Raw genomic sequence first — 18,673 nt, 5'->3', positions numbered from 1 at the left:
AGATGCCTGTCAGTGCTGCCGGCAATCATTTGGAATGCCGGAGGGGAAGCACAGGCATCAGATATACAGTATTATACTGTACGCCTCTTTACTGTTTGTGCTGCTGACTCTGGAACAGCAGTCAATAAATAAAGGATTTGATGGCATTTCAAGAGGATTGATAAATGAGCTCCAAGAAAACCTGAGCTGCTCCTCGAGGTGTTCATAAAACATGTAGAAGTTGTACTAAGACAAAAACAAAGTAAGGCGGTTCCCCCATCAACCGGAGATACCATAGAGCAGCTGAAATCTCATCTTACTCTGCCAAGTCTTATTGTACTGTGTCATTGTGTCACTATCCTGTACCCCAAATGTCATTGTCCTGTACTCCAAATGCCAGTGTGTCATTATCTGGAGGCCTGAAGGAGGGGCCTGAGGGTGTAAGGTGAAGTCTGAAGTCAGGGCCTGAGGGCGGTGGCTTGAAGTCAGGCCTGGGGCCAGACCCTGGATTGCCAGAGCATGGCATCCTTTTTTCCCTCTCTCCATAGAAAACACATGTACACTCAGCACAAACTGTATATCTATGGGGGAGTTGGAAGGAATAGCTGTCAGCTGAATGAGTGCTCGGCTCACAGCTATCTAAAGGGGCTCATATACTTTAGTAGCAAAATATCTATTATTCTATTAGATTTTAAATTCTTAGGAACAGAGTTTCTATTGCATATTAAATTGTAAGCTCTTAAAACTAGGACATGTATTGTATATAAAATAGTAAGCTCTGAGGACCAGGGCATGTATAGTATATTAGATAGCTGGTATGTGAAAGTGACCTAGTACACAATCGTCAATTGAAAAGAACCAGACAATTTAATTAATTTTGAATAGAGATGAGCGAGCGTACTCGCTAAGGCAAACTACTCGAGCGAGTAGTGCCTTATTCGAGTACCTGCCCGCTCGTCTCTAAAGATTCGGCTGCCGTCGCGGGTGAGCAGTGAGTTGCAGGAGTGAGCAGGGGAGCGGGGGGATCCCCGCTCTCCCTCGCCTATCCCCGCCCCCCCGCCGGCCCCCGAATCTTTACAGACCAGCGGGCAGGTACTCAAATAAGGCACTACTCGCTCGAGTAGTTTACCTTAACGAGTATGCTTGCTCATCTCTAATTGTGAACTGTGTGGACATACTCTGCATGGTATAATGACTTTGGCTCATGATTGGAAGGAATTTCTTTTCTCGCTGTGTATGTCCTTGGAACATTCTAAATTCAAAATCATGTATTTATAATTATCGATGTTCTGACCACAAAAGCAAACTTTTATCAAAATGAAAGTTATTTTCCATTATATTTTACAATAAGCTAACAGGAACAAATAAACTTTTCTTAGACACATAAATTGCATTGCTTAGTGTAGTAGGCTGTTAAGACCAGGGAGTGTATTGTATATTAGAATGTAAGCTCTTAAGGCCAGGGTATGTATAGTATATTAGATTGTAAGCACTGAGGACCAAGGTGTGTATAGTATATTAGATAGTAAGCTGAGGCCTGAAGCCAACTCCTAAGGGTGTAAGAAAGAAGTCTGAAACTGAGGCTTGAGGGCAAAAGGCGGATGCCTGAAGCTGGGGCCTGAGGGTGTAGGGCAGAAGCCTGAAACCAGGGCCCGAGGGTGTAGAGCTGAAGCCTGAAGATGGAGTATAAGAGTGTAAAGCAGAAGTCTGAAGCTGCTGCCTTGGGGAAGAGAGCCAATGCCTGAAGGTGAAGAGCTGATGCCTGAAGCCGGGGCCTGAGGATGTAGGGCAGAGGCTTGAAGGCAGGGTCTGAGGGTGTTGGGCGGAGGCCTAAAGCCAAGGTTTGGATCTGTAGAGCGGAGGCTGGGGCCTGAGGATGTAGGGAGGAAGTCCGAAGCCTGGGCCTGAGGGTGTTTGGCGGAGGCCTGAAGCCAGGGCCTGAGGGTGTAGGGTGCAGGCCTGAAGCCAGGGCCTGAGGATATAAGGTGTAAGCCTGAAGTTGTGGCCTGAGGGTGTAGGGTGGAAGTGAGAAGCTGGGGCCTGAGGGTATAGGGCGGAAGCTTGAAGTCAGGGCCTGAGGGTGAAAGGAAGAATCCTGATACCAGGGCCTGAGGGTATAAGGTGGAAGCCTGAATCTTGGGCCTGAGGGTGTAGGGCGAAATTAAGTCGGGGCTTGAAGGTGTAGACGCGGAAGCCTGAAGATCGTACCCAAGGGTGAAGAAGGGCAGAGGCCTAAAGCTAGGGCCTGAGGGTGTAAAGAGAAGGTCTGAAACTGTGGCCTGAGATTTTAGGGTGCAAGTCTGAAGCCAGGGCCTAAGGTCAGAGGACAGTGGCCAAACCCAGGGCCTGAGAGTATAGGGCAAAGTATTTTATATTGTATATTATATTGTGTATTATTATACAATTATATATTAGATTATAAGCTCCTAGGAGCAGGTTGTATATATCTTTCTCTACAGCTTTAGCTCTCCTGGGTCTATAATTACATGTATATACTGCAAAATGCAGCTGGAGAGATTAGATCCAGGGTGATAGCTGATCGACACATCTGTGGTCAGGAAGGAATTTTTTGCCCCCCCTGTGGTAGAATTCTCCAGCAGGATTTTTGCCTTCCTCTGAATCTTTGGGTCCAGTGGCTCTTACCATAGGACATTGATGGACTGGTCAGAAGGACCACAGCAAGTTCTATGGTATTCACCAGTGCTAACCTGAGAATCACTGTGATCATTGTGTCATTCATTAAAGAGTCAGTAATATTTAGTTACAATGTTGCTTATTGCTATTCTTAGATTGAAGTCGGGGCCTGAGGGTGTAGGGAAGAAGCCTGCAGCTGGAGCCTGAGGGTATAGAGCAGATTCCTGAAGCCAATGGCTGAGGGTGTAGGGCAGAAGCCTGAAGCTGGGGCCTAAGGGCATAGGGCAGAGGCCTAAAGCTATAAACTGAGGGTGTAGGGCAGAAGCCTGTAGGCGGTGCCTAAGGGTGTAAGGTAGAAGTCTAAACCTAAGGCCTGTGAGTAGATGGCGGAGGCCTGAAGCTGGGGCCTGGGGGTGTAGTTCGGAGGTTTGAAGCTGTGGCCTGAGGGTGTAGGGCGGAGGCCTTAACCTGGGGCCTGAGGGTGTATGGCAGAGGCTGAGACCTAAGGATGAAGGGCAGAAACCTTAATGCCTTGGTCTGAGGATGTAGTGCAAAAGCCTGAAGCGGGGGCCCGAGAGTGTAGTGCAGAAGCCATAAGCCGGGCCCTAAGGGTTTAGGATGGAGTCTTGAAGCTGGGGCCTGAGGGTGTAGGGCAGTGTCCTGAAGCCGGGTTCTGAGCATGTAGGGCAGAAGCCTGAAGCCAGGGTCAGAGGATATAGGGCAGAAGCTTAAAGCCAAGGCCTGAGGGTGTAGAGCAGAAGTCTAAAGCTGAAGTCTAAGATTGTTGGGTGGAACCCTGGAGTTGGGGCCTGAGGCTGTAGGATGGATGCCAGAAGCCAGAGCCTAGGAGTGTAGGGTGAATGCCTAAAGCTGGGGCCTGAAAAAGTAGGAGAGAAGACTGAAGCTGAGGTGTAGGGCGGAAGCCTGAAACTGGGGCCCAAGAGTTTAGGGCAGAAGCTTGAAGCTGGGGTCTGAGGGTGTGGAGCAGAAGCCTGAAGCTGGGACCTGAGGGTGTAGGGCAGAGGCCTAAAGCTGGTGCCTGAGTGTAGGGCAGACTCCTCAGCCAGGGTCTGAGGGTGGAAAGCGGAGGCCTGAGCTCTGGGCTTTAGAGTGAAGGGCGGAAGCCTTGAGCTGTGTCTTGAAGGTGTAAGGAGAAAGTCTAAAGATGGGGCATGAGAGGAGAGGCCGGAGTCATGAAGCCAGGGCCTGAAGATGTAGGGCAGAGTCTGAGTTTGTAGGGCAGAATCCTGAAGCCAGGTTCTGATATTGTAGGGCAGAAAACAAGCTGAGGCCTCAGGGTGTAGGGTGCAAGCCTAAAGTCAGGACCTAAGGTTATAGGGCAAAAGCCTTGGGCCCAGGCCTGATGGTTTAGGATGGAAGCCTGAAGCTGGGGCCTGAGGTTGTACACCGGAAGCCTGAAACCTGGGCCTGAGGGTGTAGGGCAGAAGACAAGTCGAAGCCTAAGGGTGTAGGGCAGAAGCCTGAAACTGGGGCCCGAGGATTTAATACGGAAGCCTGAAGCTGGGGCCTGAGGGTGTAGGGCGGAATCCTGAAGTCGATTTTGAGGGTGTAGGGCAAAAGACTGAAGCTGAGGCCCGAGGGTGTAGGTTAGAAGCCTGAAGCCGGGCTCAAGAGTATAGGATGGAAGCCTGAAGCTGGAGGCTGAGGATGTAGGGCGCAAGCCTGAAGCCAAGGCCTGAGGGTGTAGGGCGGAGGCCTAAAGCTGGGGTCTGAGGGTGTGGGCAGAGTATTTTATGTTCTATATTATATTGTGTATTTTTATACAATTGTGTATTAGATTGTAAGCTCCTAAGAGCAGGTTGCAGATGTCTCTTTCTGTACAGTATCAGTTCTCAATGACACCAAAGAGCAGGACTGGTCCCTCATTCTTTATTCATCACACATGGAATGATGAGCAGAAAATACATTCTCCATTGACTCTACTGCAAGCCCATTAGCTTCATGACCACAGGGTAGCGGGTGCGGTGGGTCACGCATTTCTCCCGATCGATGAAGAGAGTGTTGGCTTTATTGGCTATGTCTTTTTCCAAAGACATCCTGGTGTCTTCCAGGTTCCTCAGGGACTGCTCGGCCTCCTCCAGCTTCTGCTTCAGGAACTCTACGGACTCTGTGAGCTCACCGACTTCACTGACCAACCTGGAGGAACACAGCAATCATCAGATAACTACATGTCGGGTTTATAAACTGGTGCAGCAGCCTTTAGTGTAATCCCATAATGCGATATAAAATAATTATACATAATAATATAACACATCCCCTCCTGCCCCCATCCATTGATCTGTTGGTGTTGATGCAGTAGATCATACAGGAGGAAAGCAGTTCTACTAATTTATGTCTTTACCAGTAAAGGGAACTGAGACAGCAAAAACGTTGCCTGCATGCTTTGACGGGTAGTTTTATGCTATTATTATATACACTGAATTTATTACAGCCCCCGGACCTCTCATGATAGCTGCTTCCTTGTATGAAATTCTCCCTGTGACCCCGGAGTGCAGCATAAAATCACGTGACAAGTTTTCTGTGGATCAGTTTCAGCGTCAATCCACATTAGATAGGAAAATTCAGCGATCTGAGTGAGTTCCAACGAGGTCTGGTCATCAGCGCTAGACTACAGGGGCCAGGATGGAGTAAACTCAGAATGGTGTGATTAAGAAAAACATCTAGTGAAAGTGGATTCTGTAGATGGGAGCATGTCATTGACAAAAGGGGTCAGAGGAGGATGTCAGGAATTGTTCTGACCAACAGGTGAGGCACAGTGTAGAGCAGCTGAATATAATGTTGATATTCAATGAACATGTTCGAATGCAGAACTTGACATTTTTTAGCATGGATAGCAAGAAGACAACTAGCTCCAGTGCAATTGTTTCACCGAAAGGTGTGACTTTGGGGGCAAAGAGGACCAAAATTGTATCACTGAGCAGTGGAAACCCATCACCTGGCCAGATGAATCCAGATTTCTGTTGCCCCGTGCTGAATCGATGACCCCTTCTTATCAGCTGATCAGGACAGTAACTCCATCCAATTTAATATTGCTGCAGGAAGCTTCCTATGTATAGGGCAAAATTCCTGCTGAATGATTTCAACACGCAGCGGTGCCTCCACCACGAGGAATTGCTGCAGTTCTGGAGGCCAAGTGAGATTCACTGCACTGCTAGATGAGGGGCTCTAATAAGGTGGCTAGAATATGTGTCAAACTCAAGGTCCACGGGTTAAAACCGGCCTGCCGCATCATTTTACATGGCCCATGAGGTCTAGAGAAGGACTGGCTTCCCACTTTCCAAGAAGGCGGTGTGACCTAACCTCTATGCCTTACACATGGAAGCAGAGTTCCATCCCTATTGAAGTTAATCCCTATCCTGCCCTGCAGTGGTGGTGTGGCAGCAGTGAGAAGCCCGAATCTGCTCATCCGCTGCTGTGTCAGGGAGATCCTCTGGTGCACTGCAGACTTGTTTGTGGCCTACCGTTGGGTACTGGGATTGCGGCTGCCAACCTGGTCTTAGACATTAGGTGCATGCCGACTGAGCTGTTACTACAACCCTTTGAGCCTTTGGTGTTCAGTACAGCACTGCTTGTCGGGGCTCCTATTGAGGATCCTGCATGGATCAGAGCAGATTTTTCCTTTTCTCTGACTATCTGGCAATTAAAACAGACACTTGACTCTGAGGACTTGTGTCCTAATTTTTCTGGACTAGAACCTTGATCTGGTCCATCCTACCATTAGATTGCAGTATTTTCACATCAGCGTGTAACTAGGGTGGTTTTTCCAACAAGTGGAGTTGAGAAATACATACAAATAATCCCCAAATGTCCAACAAGACAAAAATAAATGCAAAAGAAAGGCAATTCAATGAAAGATGGGAGAAGCAAATACATGTTTTTACTTTAAGGAGAAAAACTAGTATGGCCTCCTGCAGACGACCGGGTCGGATTCCACTGTGAGAATTCTTGCAGCGAAATGCGGTCCCTTGCCCCTGCAGAGGCCTGCGGCTTACCCGCTCCCGGCATCTACTCTCTGCGCTGTGTGCCGGTTGCCGGCCAGCCGGCGCATGCGCAGAGAGGAGCCGGCCCGTCACTGACATTTCTACAAGACCCGCACAGAAATAGGACATGTCGCCGATTTGTTTTCCGCGTGTATTTTTACAAATCGCAGCCATCTGCGTAGGATCGCGTATTGTAATGCAATCCTTTGCAGGCAGGTACTGGCGGAAATTCTGTGGGAAATCCCACCGCGGAATTTCCGCCCGTGTGCAGGGGGCCTATGTCTTTTGTGTTATGAGGTAGTGTTGGTGGTAAATAACTAAAAATACATTAGTATTTTGATATCAAACACAAGCAAAGTATATTAAATATAGCCTCCAAGAAAGGCAGCAGAAATGCAGCCCTAAGCTTTTGCTCACGACCTGAAGGTTGCAAGCTCAATCCCCGTGTGGTTCAGGTAGCTGGCTGAAGGTTGACTCGGCCTTCCATCCTTCCGAGGTCAGTAAAATGAGTACCCAGCTTGCTGGTGGGTAAAAGATGATTAGGGAAGGCAATGGAAAACCACCCTGCAAAAACGGTCTGCCAAGAAAACGTCACATTGTGACATCACCCTAGGAGTCAGTCATACTTGCTCCAGGGAACTTTACCTTTACCTTACCTCCAACAACAAGTGCAAATCAATGGGGTTTCAGCTCTCCATATTAAGTACATATGAAAACACAAGTAATATACAGTCCAAATACGCCCATGTGAATGGGACCTTACAATTGGCGCTTTGAAGATGACCATAATGCTGATGTGGTCCTCGAAGTATCAGTGTGGTCTTATCATACACCCCTGATATCCTACGTGGTCTTATCATACATTGAGCTGCCGGCTGATATTAGGCAGCTATAATACTCTTATCCTCCGGCTGATATCAGGCAGCTATAATACTCTTACCCTCCGGCTGATATCAGGCAGCTATAATACTCTTATCCTCCGAGCAGTTACCCGTTACACTGGACTGACTTCCACAAGAGTGCTGAGCAGCAGATTCAGGTGCCTGATGATGGCTCGGCCAGGTCAGGGAATTTACTTGGATTCTGCCATGAATAGACAGCTAATTATGGGCATTTTCTTTTTAGACTGTTCAATGCGACAGAACGATTTTTGGCCTCATTGTTCCGTATGAAGTACTTCAATTTCCAACAGAAATTCTTCCAGCGAACATGATGAGGCTGAGACCTCGCATCTCATGAATATGTCCAAAGAGGAAGAAGCTATCTGCTACACATAAAGCATCAGTTGTCTTACTGAGCTAGGTGACCATGAACAAGGCTTAACCAAGCCCCCAACTGGCAGCAAAGCTGCACAATCTTGCGGTTCTTCAAGATGTTCTTTGTTTCAGGATCCACTGCATTTTCCTGATGTAAGACTCAATGTTTCGCTTAACCATATAGTTAAAACATTGAATCCCTTCTCCTCCACAAATATAACTGTGCTGTGCACAGCAGCATAGCTCCTTGATTATCTCCCCTGCACAGAAACTGTTGAACTACCCTAGCACACCAGGGGCCAAGGGATTAATCCTTTCACTATCCTAGGCCTCCTGAAAAACTGGCATTAATCCTTTTACTACCCAAAACCAGCAGGGGTATTGGCATTATTCCATTTACTACCATAGGTCAATAGGGATACTGGTATTAATTCTTTTACTACTCTAGGCCACCAGGGACATTAGCATTAAAGTGGTTGTGTGGGACTTCGGAATTTTTTCTATTGATGACCTTTACTTAAGATAGGTAAACAGATGATCAGCAGGGGTCCACCATTTGGGAGCACCGCTGTTAGTACAAACAGCGCAAGAAGCAGATTGTGCTGTCCATATTGCAGCGGCCCAGCTCCTTTTGAAGTCAGTAGGCGCTCTACCTACTCTACCAATCCAGGCCACTGCAATAAAGGACAGCGCAATCTGCTTCCTGCGCTGTCATTACTGAAAGTAGTTCTGGGAATAAGCTGATCCAAAGGGATCCAGAGCAACAGACCCATATGATCATGTATTGATGACCAATCCTGAGGATCATTAATAGAAAAAAATCATCTAAGTCCTGAACAACTCCTCTAACCCTTCTAGTACCCTAGATCCCCATGAATACTTGTATTAATTCTTTTACAACCCAAGGCTACGATGAATACTGGCATTAATATTTTTACTGCTATAGATATAGATTCTACGATTAATCATTTTACTATCCAAGGCCGGAAGAGATGGACTTCATTGTCCTAACCCAATCAATATACTAGACCACGGAAGATAGTGGCATTAACCCCTACTGTACCCTCGATACCCAGGAATGCTGATTTTAAGCCCAACAAGAATAAAGTATGGAAAACTATTATATTAAAGGGATTTTCCAGGCATTTTTATAGATGACCTATCCTCAGGACCACGAATGATTAGCTGTTTGGGTGCCTGCAAAACACAGGGTATGGAGTGGAAGTAGATAGTTCCCCAGTTTAGTGCAGGTGCTAATAACTGCAGGCACAGCTCTCATTAAAATCAGCGAGAGCTGCGACTACAATTACCAGTGCCAACCACTACAAAGGGGTTGGAGCTATCTGCTTCCACTCCGTAGCCTGTGTTTTACTGGTGACAACAGGCATCTTAGCAGCTAATCCGCCAGGGTCCTCAGCCGATCAATTATTGAGGACCTATACTGAGGACAGGTCTGTGGACATTGCATGTCCAACTCTTGTCCAGGATGAAGCTGCGTGCCAAAGCGCTCATGTGAATAGCCTAATTGGCTCTAATGGAAATGTCACAGACTGCACACGGATGGGATATACGTCCATCTGAATGGTCCCTAAGGTTACGTCCACAGGTAGAATAAATACAGTGGACTTTCCATAGCAGAATTGCCTGTAGTGTTTGCCATTACAAGCAATCTGAAAGAGTTTTGAAGAAATCTCATCCACACACTGCGGAAAACTTCACTACTTGACTTGAGCTGCAGGGCAGATTCTTCACTGCGAACATTACAACCTGTGTAGATGTACCCTACTGGGGTTGGAGCTCTAATGTTCTGTTCTGAAGCTCCAAATTCTCTCATAGCCTTCATGCGATTATAGACTTAAACAACATTCTGGTTACCGGCAGTCAGCACTAGAAGAAGCTTACCGCACATAGATTTATATAGCTCAATAACAAATCTGTTGTTCGTAAGCTCCGATCAGCGAATCAACTAGGGGTCTGCTGGTTGAAGTTGAGTTGCCAAAAGTGGACAATTCCTTTAAAGCATAGAAAATTATGCAGTTAATTCATGCTAGTGATCCATGATATTCACTGACATGCCAGAAGTCATGGGGTAGGAACTAATATTGTGCAGGACCCTCTCTAGGCCAGCCACGTACAGCTTCTCAACATGGTATCAATTCTATAAGTGGATGAAAGATGTCTTGTGAGATGTTGAGCCACGTTGTCAGGATAGCCATCCACAACTCCCTGGTATCTGTAGGTACAGGATCTCAGGTGTTAAAGGACCTCTCCACCACATCTCATAAATGCCTAACTGGACTCATGTTGGGTGAACGTGCAGGCCACACCATTCATAGGAACTCTCCAGAATGCTTGCCAAACCAATTCTGGATAACTTGGGCCCAATGCCACGGTGCATTATTCTAGTAAAATATCCCACCATGGCGGGGGTACATGAAGTCCATGAGGGGCTGCAAGTGGTCACCAAGCAGTGAAACATAGCGGACACTAGTCGAGGGATATGTTTAGGGGGATCAGGACCATGAGAACCCATTCCACACCAGTATGGAACGACCACCAGCCTGTACAGTCCCTTGCTGAGAACTGGGGTCCATGACTTCATGGGGTCTGCATCACAGACGAACCCTACATCAGCCCTAAATAACTGGCACCATAACTCATCGGACCATGCCACATGTTGTCAATTCTCTATGGTCTAGTTAGCGATCTCTCAAGCCCAGGTGAGGTGCTGTGTCCAGTGTTGTGGTGTTAATAGAGGCTCTCTAGTGGATGTTCTGCTCCCATATCCCATGGAAGCCACAACAATAATGCACCGACCCGCAGGATATACATCTGGGGTCTCCTGCACTGAATGTGCATGTAATTTCCGCCAGAGTTGCTTGTCTGTTCACACAATTCTAGGACAATTCTAGCCAAATGTCGCTGGTTGTGATCATTAAGTACCCGTAGGCAGTCATGCCTTCTATGACATTTTCATGGTATACATACAACACTATGGATAGAGGGTCAAGAGGGGTGTCGTCTCTCCTTAAGGAGAGCACCAAAAAAGTGTGTGGAGACAACTAGGGGGTGAGTGGATAGGAGGGGGGGGGGGGGGGGCATCGTCTTTCCCCAAGGAGAGCACCCAGAAGGGGAATGAAAAGACACCTAAGAGGTGAGTGAGGAGTCTTATAAGGCCATGCATGCTCCTCTGGGTAATTTATGCAAATAAGGAAGATGGAACAATACCTCTACAGTGCCATCTATTGCATGGCAGCATTCCTTTAAATCAACGTACAACTCTTTAACAAGTCTTGTTAAAGAGTCGTACATTGATTTGAAGAAATGCTGACAACCAATAGGTGGCGCTGCAGAGATATTATTCTTTCTTCTTTATTTGCACTGTAGATCGAGAAATGTTAAAATTCTGCATAACATTTGAAATGCAATGTTCCATCCGTCTGGCGCACTATAATACCTTGTTTGCACTCCGATAATACACGTCACCTTGCCATGAGCATGCTGGCCAAAGTTCAACCTCACTTGCAATATAACACCTCACACCTTATGCAAATGTGGGCGTTCCCAAGCCGTCCCCTGAGGTATCACCACTTCATAATCAATTCACAGACTGCTATCCAGGGACTTTGGCAAGGCAGTGTATTTTTTAATTCAGTGTATTCCTTAAAATCCCAACTCAAGTGTTGAATATGTAGTAAGAGCATATTTCCTGTTTTTTGCCTCTTTTGGAGTATGACTATTATTATTAAGGCCTCATATATCAGGAGAATGTATAATTCTAATACCCTCCAGGTGAATCATGTTCTCTGCTTCTTAGACAGCAAGGATGATCATTCCTATTTACATTATGGCCTCTGGGCTTCTTTCATGCCAGTCTCTTTACTAGAGCTATTCTCCACATTGGAGTATTCTGCATTCAGCCAACCTGCTGATACATTCTCTCTCCATTCTAGTTTTAACGAAGTGACAAGAGTTCATTTTTTCCTCTACATCTTTCTCCGTGATCAAAAGGGACAGTTTCATGAAGTCTCAGTGGACACAACGCAGTAGATGATACGTGACTCATTGTTCCTCGGAGCAACAGAAGCGGGGTCTGATTGCAATTGACCGAGACGTATTATTAAGATCGGCCTCATCAATCTTTAAAGACGTTGGCAGGGAACAATGAAATGGTTGGATAATACTAAGGGATCAGCATCTTCCAATACTCTCAGTGCCCGGCTCCAGAACATATTGGATGATTCACTTCTTCTCTGTGATGCACAGTTTTGGAATTGTTACTACTAAGTTGGAGTCAGAGAATGAGAACTTGAGTCTCCACCAGTTAGGAGGCATTACAGCTACAAGTGTGTCATATCAAATTTTGGAAAACTCAAAAAGAAATAGTGCGCTGAAATGTCTTTTTGAAATGTCCAAAAAGTACAAGTATGGTATTAGAAAAACATGGTAGTTATTTAACAAAACAGTGCCCCACCTGTTCACAGGTTGTGTGTGGTAGTGCAGCTCAGTCACCCCAATGGAGCATAGCTGCTATTATGGCTGTTGGCTGGCAGCTTCTACTACCCCAACCTCCTGTAGGTCGAGCCATAAGCATTTTCCTATGGTCCTGTGCAGCTGATGTTGCATCATGCATCCTTCTGTCAATGTTGCCCATAGGGTGCATGCATACTCTACCCGTCTCTTAAAGAGTCAATGTGCGCACCCAGCTTTTCCATCCCTCAACCAATCCAGATTTTCCTCTGCTTATTTAGAGCACCCTCCCACACTTGAGGGTGCCAGAGCAATAAGCTCTGTGAAGTCCTGCCATAGTGCTGTGGTATTGTGATTGACTCTTAGTTTGACCCGTACTTAATCATGCAGCTTTCCCTTCTCCTGTCCTGACCTCGACTTGTTATTTGACCGTGTTTTGCCTAATTGTTGTCTGCCCTGATCTTGTGCCTATCTCTCTGTTTATGCAAGAACTATGCCTGTCCTGACCTGGCCTGTGTAATCAATTACATCTCTACCTCTCCCTCCAGTACTGCACTATAGTGCTTCTGACTTGTCCGTGCCAGCTTCCACTGTACCAAGACTACTCTAACAGCCTTGGGGCTCACTTAGTAAGCCCTTATCCTATTAGAAAGTCTGAAAACTAGGGGACCCCTAGGTGCTGCCCTCAGGAGTAACCCAAAGTCAGATTAGTCAGTGTCCCAGTATGTCCACATCTGCTCCATGACAGCTATAATACCAGTTGCAAACTTTGGAGAGGTCTGGCTTGGTTTCTGCAAGAAAATGGCTTTGTGTTTCTAATGCTTTACTACTAGAGATGAGCGAGTATACTCGCTAAGGTACATTACTCGAGCGAGTAGTGCCTTAGCCGAGTATCTCCCTGCTCATCTCTAAAGATTCGGGGGCCAGCACGGGTGACAGGTGAGTTGCGGTGGGGAGTGAGGGGGAGCGGGGGGGGGGGGGGGGGAGAGGGAGATCTCCCCTCTGTTCCTCCCCGCTCTCCCCCGCCAATCCCCACCCCCCACCGACCCCCGAATCTTTTGAGACGGGTTCCTGCGGTTTCAGTCCCGCATCCGCGCTCACTCCGCTGGGTCCGTTTTCCTACTGCAGCGTTAGTCTGTGAACACAGTCTTAGAGAGTGCTGCAACCAATCACAGAGCTCAGGAGTCGCCCTCCTGAAGGCTCTGGACTGAGGACCCTCCTTAAGGGTGCATTTGCACTGCGAGACGCACAAAACGTATGTGGAAATAGACGCCATCGTTTTCAATGGGGATATATACACATGCAATGTTTTCCATCACAGCGGCATGTCCTATTTTTTTTCATGTTCCTTGGAACGCATCGCCCATTGATTTCAATGGGACCATAAATGCATTGCATGGTACTTGCATGCTGTGCAATGCACATGCGAGGTTTCCCATTGAAATCATTGGGAAACACTTCCGATCCTCTAGAGCAAGTGAAACACATGCAAGAGGATCCGAATTTTACAGAAGCGATGCAAAGTGTTTTTGCCTGAAAAATGCCTCGCACCCCCGGGTAAAACGCACGTTGATGAGCACGAGTTTTTCTGCTCAATATCGCGCGTGCTGGTCTGAAATAAGCCTGAGGCGGTGTTTTTAACTCTCCTGTACTGGCCCCCTTGCTGGTCCCTGAGTCTTTGGTTGTACTGTACCACGGTACCTTTTGTTGGGGAGCAGTGATGTTGTGTGGCCTGTCTGTCTTTTAACTGAGTTATGATGCGAAGAGGAAAGGAGTCGGCGGTGTGCGTGCGCGTCATGATGGCACTCGGGCACAGGCATCTGCGAACGCTACTGCAAATACTTTTCACCATGAGGCTGCCATGCAACATCTGAGGCAATATCGAATATTTAGTGGGCTGATCGTACAGAATACACAGAACGTTTTGACCATTCTGATTGGTTTACTGAGAATGCTGAAATATGCCAAACAGGTTGGTGGAATTTGCTCACTCAGCATTTCCTGTAATCCCAGTAACAAATGCTCATGAAAACATGGATAATGAATATAATTTACCATGCTTCAAGAGGTTAATATAGTTTTGTGGAATGTGCGGGGTATGGGAGATAAAACTTAAAGATACGCTGTTTTTTCATCTTCATACTTAACAAAAGATACTGCACACTTGCTACACCATTCTCTGTGGGTACATTCTTTTCAATCTGTGTACTAGAGTTATGTGGAGTTAGTGTACATTTTTATAAAAAATATCTCTTTTAAGTGTGAATCATCTTTAATAGATTCCATGGGGAGATTTGTTTGTCTTAAATGTATTATTGCGCAAAAGAAAGAATTTTTGGTGGCAATATATAATCCCCCCCTTCCTGTATTCCAGTGAATGTATTAAGAAGGTGATGGAATTTGTGGCCATATCCCCTGCTGTTCCTATAATATTTGTGGCAATGTTAATAATTGTTGGGATTCCTCTTTGGATAGATGTTATAAAGGCCCTTTAGTGGCTTCTCCTTTTCCGACTACTTTCACATGCTTATTAGGCCGCATTCCCACGGGCCACACGGTAGCGACATGAGAAAAATCACAGCGATACTGCATCAGTGGTCTGTGCAATATTGCTGCATTTTTTCGAGGCAATAATACGTTTTTGTGGCACTACAAAGTCGCACGTGGAGCTACAAAATCGCTTGACTTTATAGCACCACTTGTGAGGATTTTCGTGGGCTTGAAATATAAGCTCTACCCCGAAAATAAGCCTACATACCTAGTAAAATAATACTACATCACCTAAGAAGTGCTGTCCGGCTCCGGCGCCGGTCGCTTCTTCATGTCCGGCACTCGTCTTCTGCTAGCCCTACCTGGATTAGAGGATCAAAATCCCTGTCTTCAGGAAGGGCTGGCTCTGATTGGTTCCCGAGCGCTGGAGGCTCAGCCAATCAGAGTCGGCGCCCAATGAACCAATCACAGCCATTCATTCATTGAATGGCTGTGAATGGTTGATTGCGCACTGACTAGGATTGGCAGAGCCACCGTGCTCGTGAACAAAGGGCCGCTTGTCTTCTGCATCCAGCTGTTCTCTGCTCGGAGCACCCAGCTGTTATACCTGAGCGCTCCGAGCAGGGTATGCAGAACACAGCTGGAGCACTGTCGCTTTTCACTTGACGCTGCCGAACCTTTTGAGAGTGTTGAGTGGAACTATCTGTGGACTGTTCTTCATAGGTTGGGTTTGGGTGAGAATGATGTGGTATGGGTTAAACTGCTCTATTCAATGTCAGGAGCAAGAGTGAGGGTAAATGGTTGTATTTCAGGATGGATGGTGTTAGAAAGGGGAGCAAGGCGGGGTGGGGAGTAAGATATGGAGTGGGGTTGAACGGCAGATTGGTTTCTGAAGTGTCAGGTTTTAGCCCCCTTATGTAAGAGAGGGATGAAAGGAGGAAAAGGGGGACTATATCATTTTAATGATTGAGGTATGGAGTCAATTTAAGAAGATTTTGCAACAAGATGGATTTACTATATATACCCCCGCTGGAGAAATCCTAAATTGCCAGAGTTTTTTTTAAGTTGGAGGGATTTCCACCATGGGAGAAGAGAGGGGTAATATGTTTTGAACAGGTACATTCTGAGGAGCTTCTTATAGCATTGAACAATTTACAGAGCTTTATGATGTTCCCCATAGTTACTTCTTCCAGTCCCTTTAGTTGCGACATGCAGTCCAACACCCTTTGGTGAATTTTCTTGGGTGTTCTGGAGCTACGAAGGGTGTAATAACTTATTTATATAGGCAGATGCTTTCTTATTATTTACAGCAATTCCCAATGAAGGTCAAAGAAAAATGGGAAAAAGATGGCGGCCATATTAGTGAGGGTGAATGGGCCGCAGTGTTCTGTATGACTCCAATGATATCTCTATCGGAAAGTCAACGGGTATCACAATTGTATTAAGTGTATAGATTAAAGTCAGACTGTCCAAAATGTTATATGGATGGTGCAGATTTAATGCATATGGTCTGGGATTGTGTGAAATTGCGTGATATCTTGTCGATATCGGTCTCAATCCCAGACTTTGTATATTGGGTATTATTGATGGGCTCGATGGGCATACTCTTTTAGGAATTCAGGGAGCATTGTATCAGGCACAGAAGTTGATTACTGCCCGTTGGATGCAGCCTGGACCCCTGACAGAAAGAGATTTGTGGCAAATAAGGGAGGTTGTATTTCTGGAAAGGAGAATATATCCAAAAAAGAGGCTGTTTGACTAACTTTGAGGAAATTTGGGGGAGATAGTCTGATACATGTAATGTATATTGTATATCGAGCTCTCGTTGAGTTGAAGAATTGTGGAAAGGTTGATGGGATTTGAGGGGGAGAAAAAAGGAGGTGACGAAGAGTTAGGTCTTTGCTGTTGGTTTGTGTGTATGTGCCTAAATATATATATTTTGTTTTTTGTTGGGGCGATTATGATTTGTTTAAATAAAGTTATGATCAACTAAAATATAGTTCTAATTGACTGTATTGTTTGGGTGGGGTAATGATGGGTTCTGTGTATATTATACTTATATGTAGAAATTAAGGTGTAATTGTATTAAAAAATACTAGATTGACCCGATATTTGCTAAGCGATGTTTGCTTCTTCTGAAATGTTTCAGAAGAGGTGGTTGTGAACTTCTAAATGTGATTGGTTAGGTGATTATTAAGGGTGTCACTTTGTATTTGGAGTAGATATCTATATATATAAAATTGAATGTATGCATGTGTGTCTGTATGCGTGTGTGTCTGTTTGTCCTTTATGCGCTACTACACCATTCATCCGATCGCCATGAAACTTTGGGAAGTTGTTGAGTACACTCCTGGGAAGATTATAGGCATAGTACAACTATCCTATGATAAATGGCGCGCGTGCGAGCATCAACAGTTACGCCCCCCCCACGTAGATTGTTCGATTTCCATCATTGCCACCAATTCTCTCGCTTCCCGATATCATTTAAACTTGAAATTTGGCACGAGCATTGATTATGTCATAAATAGGAAAAGCTAATGGGTCCCAACTCGATTATTCAATTCTAAGCGCAAAAGAATTAGCGTCCAAATTTTACATACGGAATTTAATTCTCTCACTTTCCAATGTCATAGAAACTTGAAATTTGGCACGAGCATTGATTATGTCATAAATAGGTAAAGTTAATGGGTCCCAACTTGATTATTCAATTCTAAGCGCAAAAGAATTAGCGTCCAAATTTTACGTACGGAATTTAATTCTCTCACTTTCCAATGTCATAGAAACGTGAAATTTGGCACGAGCATTGAATATGTCATAAATAGGTAAAGTTAATGGGTCGCAACTCGATTGTTCAATTGTAAGCGCAAAAGAATTAGCGTACAAATTTTAGGTACGGAATCTAATTCTCTCACTTTCCAATGTCATAGAAACTTGAAATTTGGCACGAGCATTGATTATGTCATACATAGGTAAAGTTAATGGGTCCCAACTCAATTAATCAATTCTAAGTGCAAAAGAATTAGCGTACAAATTTTAGGTACGGAATCTAATTCTCTCACTTTCCAATGTCATAGAAACTTGAAATTTGGGATGAGCATTGATTATGTCATAAATAGAAAAAGCTAATGGGTCCCAACTCGATTATTCAATTCTAAGCGCAAAAGAATTAGCGTCCAAATTTTACATACGGAATTTAATTCTCTCACTTTCCAATGTCATAGAAACTTGAAATTTGGCACAAGTATTGATTATGTCATACATAGGTAAAGTTAATGGGTCCCAACTTGATTATTCAATTCTAAGCGCAAAAAAATTAGCGTCCAAATTTTACGTTCGGAATCTGATTACATCACTTCCTAATGTCATAGAAACGTAAAATTTGGCACGAGCATTGATTATGTCATAAATAGGAAAAGTTAATGGGTCCCAACTCGATTATTTAATTCTAAGCGCAAAAAAATTAGCGTCCAAATTTTAAGTACGGAATCTAATTCTCTCACTTCCCAATGTAATAGAAACGTGAAATTTGGCACGAGCATTGATTATGTCATAAATAGGAAAAGTTAATAGGTCCCAACTTGATTATTTAATTCTAAGCGCCAAAGAATTAGCGTCCAAATTTTACGTACGGAATCTAATTCTTTCACTTTCCAATGTCATAGAAACTTGAAATTTGGCACGAGCATTGATTATGTCATAAATAGGTAAAGTTAATCAGTTGCAACTCGATTATAAAATTCTAAGCGCAAAAGAATTAGCGTCCAAATTTTACGTACGGAATCTAATTCTCTCACTTCCCAATGTAATAGAAACGTGAAATTTGGCACGAGCATTGATTATGTC

The 18,673-nt window shown here is 45.1% G+C and overlaps 1 protein-coding gene across 1 annotated transcript in view; it reads right to left on the bottom strand.

Annotated features, from left to right (window-relative positions):
- Nucleotides 1-4,486: 4,486 nt before the first annotated feature.
- Nucleotides 4,487-18,673, bottom strand: part of TEKT4 (tektin 4) — a 57,103-nt gene continuing 42,916 nt past the window's right edge. Inside the window, exon 6 of the mRNA XM_066576608.1 lies at nucleotides 4,487-4,770. Coding sequence (XP_066432705.1) covers nucleotides 4,554-4,770 — 217 coding nt within the window. The 3' untranslated portion in view covers nucleotides 4,487-4,553. The remainder of the gene's footprint in view (nucleotides 4,771-18,673) is intronic.

This window comes from Eleutherodactylus coqui, chromosome 8 (genome assembly GCF_035609145.1).
Source record: "Eleutherodactylus coqui strain aEleCoq1 chromosome 8, aEleCoq1.hap1, whole genome shotgun sequence".
Lineage (NCBI taxonomy): Eukaryota > Metazoa > Chordata > Amphibia > Anura > Eleutherodactylidae > Eleutherodactylus > Eleutherodactylus coqui.
Note: the sequence above shows the minus strand (reverse complement) of the source record. Positions and strands in the feature narration are given on the sequence as shown.